The 7,053-nt window shown below is 38.4% G+C and overlaps 1 protein-coding gene across 2 annotated transcripts in view; it reads right to left on the bottom strand.

Annotated features, from left to right (window-relative positions):
• The window catches only part of SEMA5A (semaphorin 5A), a 238,393-nt gene that overhangs the window by 128,831 nt on the left and 102,509 nt on the right, over positions 1-7,053 (bottom strand). For both annotated transcript variants that reach the window (XM_010708516.3, XM_010708517.3), the window contains exon 7: positions 6,112-6,325. In XM_010708516.3, coding sequence (XP_010706818.1) covers positions 6,112-6,325 — 214 coding nt within the window. The remainder of the gene's footprint in view (positions 1-6,111; positions 6,326-7,053) is intronic.

Genomic DNA, 7,053 nt, shown 5'->3' with positions numbered 1-7,053 from the left:
CAACTTGAGGCCATTTCCCCTCGTCCTGTCACCTGTCACCAGTGAGAAGAGACCAGCCCTGCTCTTGCTGCAATCACTTTTCAGGTATTTGAAGAGAGCAATAAGGTCTCCCCTCAGCTTCCTCTTCCCCAGACTAAACAGCCCCAGCTCCCTCAGTTGCTCCTCGTACAGCATATTCTCCAAGACGTAGGTTGAATAGGAAGTACAAAAACCACCTCTGTGGGAAGTATTACCTGAGTGAGGAAGTGCTATGAAAGTGCCTTGTAGTAACTTAGTCTGGCCTAGGACAAAGGAGGTAAGGGGAGGTGTCTCCATCCTGTGTCAGCTTGCTACTCCCCTGTTTTATCATTGACATCTGGGGGAAGATATGCAGCTTTGAAAGGAAAAACGCAGCACAACTACACAAATTTTGCCTCTGGTAGCAGCTCCAGTGGACATGCTTCAAAACCAATAGATATTTCCATTCTATTTTAGGATTATGGCAAAAAGAAAGGTACACACAAAGGATCAGAACCAACTGTATATGTGACAGAACCAAGAAAAAGTCATTATTTATCTTCTTGCAAAATAAACAACAAATTGTAGCATATGTCTTGAATATTTTCAATCTCCTGTCTGAAAGCTAAAGACCAAGCTGCACAAATCAACTGGATTTGAGTTACATAAAATATTGCATAAGAAAACTTGTTTCAGGTAATAACAAGGTTTTTCACTATAAACAAAAAACAACCCTGAATTATTGTACCCATTTCCATTAATGCTTTGAAGCAAAAGTGAAAGGATTATTTTTGTTCTTAGCTCATAATATCTTTCCACATATCCTTCTAGTACCAAGAGTTATAATAATAGTGCACAAACAATAAAGAGGATGGAGTTAAACATTAAACCCCTCTAGCCAGCAATCTGTGATAATTTTGCTTTTGCTATTACTTGTGAAGACTAAATCAAGACTAAATTAAGACTAGGTTAGGAAGCTTTCTATTAAGCAAAACATTTAAAAAATATATCTTAGAAGAACTATTTTCAGAGCATCTAATAACCAAGCAGTAAGAGGGAAAAGTGATAATATTGTGTCAGCAGAGCAGAACAACCCAAACATTGCTATGTGCTTCTCAGCTGGAAAGGCTTATAATCTGTGCAGTATTTTATTTTTTTCTGCTTTGGGGCCACATCTGATACTAGAACTCATTTTAATCATTTACAGTCTGCCCACTGATGAAGTGGCTAGGTATTTAGCATAAGTTTTTATTTACTTAACATGTTCCAAAGCTTATATCATAATATGTTTAGGAAAAAGAAAACAACTATAGTGTATTTTAAGACAGTTAGAGACCCAAACAGTCTGAATATACAAGTTTAAGCCAAGGCAACTGGCAAAGGATGAAACCAAATGTCCCACAGTTCTGCTCTATGATTTAACAATGGAAAGGATTGGGTTATCATAAGCTTCCATAGTCTGTTTTGCCCTTTTGTGGGCACAGGGAAGGAAGGAGACATTGCAGACTAAAGTTTCACACTGGGGCATCAAATCAACCTTCACTGATTTGAGGAGGTGAAATGGGAGTAGAACTACCTTTACTAATTATAAATGTTGTACTACAAGAAAAGCAATGGAGGCTTTTCATTGTTAATCTAAACCCACTGAAGTTTGTGGACTCCAAGTACAACTATTCCATTTACCTCTATATTCCAGACCAAATGATGATGAATTTTGCCCCTGCTGCACTTTGTAGATGAACCCTAAGGCTGAGCTCAATTAGAAGCACTCTGTAACAGTAAGTTCAGGATATGATTTAAAAACCATGTTATGCTGTGATTTTAAATAGACTCAAGTAAACAGCATGTGAGCAGTAAATCAAGCTGACCTTTTTTTCTTAACGAAAGATCTAATGTATTTGCTATCATTTAATTATGTCCAAAGCAGACTACTAAGGTAGACTACTCCTTTTATGAAACATTACTAAGGCGATTTTAAAATGGTCTAGAAACACACTGATCTTTACTGACCTGAACAGTGGGGCTGAATCTCAAGGCCTCGCTGATTGCTTTGGTTCAGAGAAGAAATTAATGGAAGAACTGTCTGCTTCAGACATAACGCTCAATGTGTGCTGTTTGACCTCAAGTTATTTCTTTCAAGCACAGAAGTACTTGAATACAGACTTAGAGAGAAATAGAAATGAAAGTAGACAGCAGAACATGTCTTAAAGAATAAAATGCAGGTAAGCAGCCTTTCTAACTTCTTCAATTGTTTGCCATCTCTATATTTACTCACGTGAGTAGCTCCAAGAACTGCTTTTTTTTTTTTGTCTACATGGGAAAAGACAAAGCCAAAATCATGGAGGAAGGGGTGGTTTCTCCATTCAGAAGTCCCACATTAACTGTCCTGTAGCGAGCTGGGTACCAGATGGAGATAGTACTAGTTTGTTGCATTTGCCACTTGCTTTTAATGTCTATAGAGCATCAGGAAGACAAACAGGTTCTATGAGCAGAGCATTAATTTATTTTTGTGGAAAATAAAGGAATTCCTGAGGTGAAATATTGCAACTGGTGAATATAGTCAGGCATAATCAAGAGCTGAATATGTTACTCCTCTTAATTTTAGAAGGCAGCAAATTCAAAAACTGCCTCCAGATGTTTCTTTCCTCTTTCCCTGAAGAAGACAAGATTGTTTACAGACTAAAATTTTCTAGAAAATGAAAAACATTTAGGAATTGGGCAGATATCTAACATTTGGTCAATTGCTCTGCCTCCTATTTGAAAGTGACTGTACAGACAAAACTCAGCTTATTCAAATTTCAGACTTCTGGCAGTAGTGCCTGTCAAATTGCTCTCTATCATTTTTTAAAGGACTTAGAGAATGGGAGAGGTCCATGAAGACTGGAGGAAAATCAGAGTCACATCAGTCTTCAAAAAGGGCATGAAGGATGATTTAAGAGTTACAGGCCAGTTAGCCTCACCTTCATCTTTGGGAAGGAGACAGAAAAACTTGTTCTGAATGCCATCTCCAAGCAACGGGAAGAGAAGGTGTTCATCAGGAGTAGTCAACGTGGATTCACAAAGGCTACCAAACTGGTAGCCTGGGAGAGCAGAGGATTCTCTGTACCTAGACTTCAGCAAAGCTTTTGACCATCTCTCACCTTTTGACCATCTCTTTTTAATGAAGCTTAGAAACTGAGACTGCGAGGTAGACTGAGAACTGGCTGATTTGCAGAGTTCAGAGCCTAGATATGGACAGCGGAGACTCTGGTTAGAGGCCTGTAGCTAGCAGTGTTCCCTAGGGATCAGTACTGGGTCTTGTTTTGCTCAATATCTTTATCAGGGACCCAGATGAAGAGGCAGAGTGCATTCCCAGCACATTTACTGATGACACAAATCTGGGAGGAGTGGCTGAAATGTCAGAAGGCTCTGCTGCCATTCAGCAAGACCTGAGCAGGCAGGAGAGTTGGGTGGAGAGGAACCTGATCAGCAAAAAGAAGTATAGAGTCACATACAATACAACTAAGAAAGAAGAATAACTGCATGCATTAGTACAGGCTGACCTGACAGAAAGGAACTCTGCAGAGAAGGGCCTAGGTGTGATGGTGGACAACAGTTTGGCCATGAGCAAGCAGTGAGCGCTTGCTGCATGGTAGGCCCCCAACAAAGGAAAGATACGGAGCTTTTGGAGAAGGTCCAGAGGAGGGCCACAAAGATGATCAGAGGGTTGGAACACCTCTCCTATGAAGACAGGTAGAAGGAAATAGGCTTGTTCAGCCTGGAAAAGAGAATGCTGCAGGAAGACCTCATTGTGGCCTTCCAGTATTTAAGGGGAGTTTACAAACATGAGGGAAATCAACTTTTTACATGAGTACACAGTGTAGGAAAAGAGGAAGATGTTTCTAACTAAAGGAAAGGTGATACAGATTTGATGTCGGGTGAAGTTTTTTACTGAGTGGTGAGGTGCTGGAACAGGTTGCCCAGGGAGGTTGTGGATGCTCTGCCCCTGAAGGTGTTTAAGGCCAGCTTGGATGGGGCCCTGGGCAATCTGATCGGGTACTTGATCTAGCAGTTGGCAACCCTGCCTGTGACAGGGGGGTTGGAACTTAATGATCCGTGGTTTCCCTTCCAACCCAAGCCATTCTATAATTCTCTGATTCTTTATAGTACTGCTATCACATCTGAGATAGCTTGAAATGTTCCAATTTAATATGTATAGTAGCAAATCTAAGTGAGAAGAAGCATCACACCTCTGAAGGAAGCATGGATGTAACAGAAAAATATACTTTGACTTGGAAATTTAAGGCTATATGTCCACACAAGCACACCCTAAAAAGGCTGAATTTGACTGTCAACTAATACTGCTGAGCAAGTTTTGACTATGAAGCTTCCATTCCAGTTGATAAAACTGCCTAACTTTTCTTACAGGATTATTTATGTTACTTTCTCACTGAAAGCATCAAATCCTTCATTTCAATTCGAGTGCTGAAAACCTAATGCAGTTTTTTGACACTGCGTCACACATGCATGGGCAAATTGACATAAAAGCAGATGAATCTGCAACTCTTAGCTGCCCCACAAGACATTTCCCCTCCACACCTCTTTATGTAGGAAACTGAGATGTTTCCAGCCTTTTATTAGATTTGCTTGAATTGGCTCCAATTACAAAACTAATCTTGTTCTTTCTCCCAAAGTCATACTTTCCTGACAACTTAATTCCAAACAGTTTTGAGGAAGAAGAATGAATTATAAAAGAGAATGTATAGGTATGGCTGAAGCTTTTAAAAGGCAAAATGTAAATAGAGAGAATCTGATTAATTGGAACAGTTTTCATGGGAAGTGGTGGGAATTTTACTGTGCCCTTTGGCATAAAACATCCAGTTAAAGTGAAAAGTCAGTGTGAAGAATGTTTTGCCTTTGACAGAAGCATCCAGGTGTGGCACAGCAATTAGCTTCAGTATCATGGCTGCGTGGACAAATGCTGCCTGAACAGAGATACCTGTACAATGAGTTCATTTTTCATCTCAGATTTCTTTTGCACTGCTATAATTCTTTTATGTTTTGCACAGTTTGGTCTTCTTTTGTTAATTAATAATTTAGCACTGTCTGAACTTCAGAAGATGTCACAAATTTCTCCAAGCTACCTCTGATGGCTTCTTAGTATAGGGAAAAAAGATCAAGTAAACAAGTACAATTCAGCATTCAGTTTATATGAAGACTGAAATATCTAAAATAGTCTGATACTTGCTGCTGCATAATGTTCTGAAGTTGGAAGGGTTTATATGTATAATTAAATTTGAACATGAGAAAAATTTCACCATAACAAGAAATGCACGTGGGTTACTGTTGTGTCACTTATGCGACTGATGGCAACTTAAGCGTCATGAGTTATGACAATATGGTTTTTTTTGTTTTTTTTTTTTTAGTGTGAAAAACCATGGGCAAAATATAAAGTACATACTTTAGAATTTTAAGTGAAGCAACGGTTTCCACTTTAGAAGAATCTGCGTATAGTTTTGTAATACATAGATTAATTGCCAAATGACTCTGTTTCATCTCAGGAATACCAGTTTAAATTTTCTCCCATCTGAAAATCCTCATTAAGTGGTGAATAACTTTGATGCAAGAATCATTGCTACAATATTATTTTTATGATTTATGTTGCATATACAACAAAAAGCTTCAAAATCAGCTATAATAAGTGTCAAAAACTTCAGTTTACCACCTAAGCAGCTTGAAAACACAACTATTTATGCTTGTCAAGGCTGGGACTTGCAGAGAAAGCTAGGGAAATTCAGTCCATTCTAAACTATTTTCTGCCTTCAGTTTTTAAAGGACTCAACAGAGCAACGTCCAAGGCAAGCCACAGACCTTGGCCATTGCAGCTTTGCCATTTAAGCTCACCTGAGATATAAAGTACAGCTCATCCCTATGCCTGCAAACGCAAATTAATATTTAAGTGCATATCTACAAACAGCTATATTAATTGCATGCTATAATAACTATTCTTGTATATTAAAAATTGTATTATGCAAAATAATTTAAAACTGAGAACTGCATTACTCTCAAAACATCCAAATTCTCACAGATCAGGAGAACATGGGTTAAAAAGCAGATAAGTCTCATGGTACTCACCATTCAGCCACTTGGAGTTGTACTGTGCAGTGCGGAGAGGAGGAAGGGCTCCCAGACTGCGATAAATGGCAGGATCCCTTCCCGGAAAATCCATGGCTGTAGCAGCATATAATTCCCCACTGGAAGTGAGAAGCGCAGTGGAGTTGTGCTGGGGACTATAAGGACAACGAGCCATGCCACTGATTTGATCATGTATCTCTGTCAAGTTATTTAACTGTAAAACAGTAAGAAAAAGGGATTTAAATGACCTGAAAATTATCATCTCAGCCACGCTGTATCAATCTGAGCAAACTGTTATCATAAATGTGAATTAGCTGTTTTTCTATTGCACAACAGTAATGAGTTAGCCTGTACATCCACCTGAAAATGTCCAATATAGATTTCACTGGAATATTGTTTGACCTTGCTTGTGCACCATTGGTGGGCAAAACATGCAAATTAACAATTAGCCATCATGTCTAAAATGTATTACATTGGGAACAACTAAAAAAAAAATATAGGTTGTTATTATAATTGTCAGATTCATCTAAAGTATTCACTGTACCAACTGATCATATAGCAAAAAAACCTACAGTTCTGTTGGTGTGTTCTAGGAAAAAAAACTCACATGAAAATTAGATTTTGTAAAAAATGAGCTGCCTAGTTCAGAAGACATCTTTCTGACTTAGTAGCCCAAATACTTCCAGCCATAAGTCAAAGTGTGATTCTAAGTTATTTGAGAATAAAGGTACAGTAAGTTTAAAAATAATAAATGTGTCAAGGAGTTTTTGATGACTGTTTTTCTTTATATTTAAATGCCTCTCCCCCCTGGAATATATAGCCCACTTAGTCCAACCTGTGACATTTTGTTTTTTATTAGATGACCATTATTGATTCTTTATGGACTCTTCTTTGATACACAAATTACAGTTTTGTTGTTGTTGCTGTGCGTGTAGTTTTTTT

The sequence above is a fragment of the Meleagris gallopavo genome, chromosome 3 (assembly GCF_000146605.3).
Source record: "Meleagris gallopavo isolate NT-WF06-2002-E0010 breed Aviagen turkey brand Nicholas breeding stock chromosome 3, Turkey_5.1, whole genome shotgun sequence".
NCBI lineage: Eukaryota > Metazoa > Chordata > Aves > Galliformes > Phasianidae > Meleagris > Meleagris gallopavo.
This window is presented reverse-complemented; position numbering and strand designations above follow the sequence as displayed.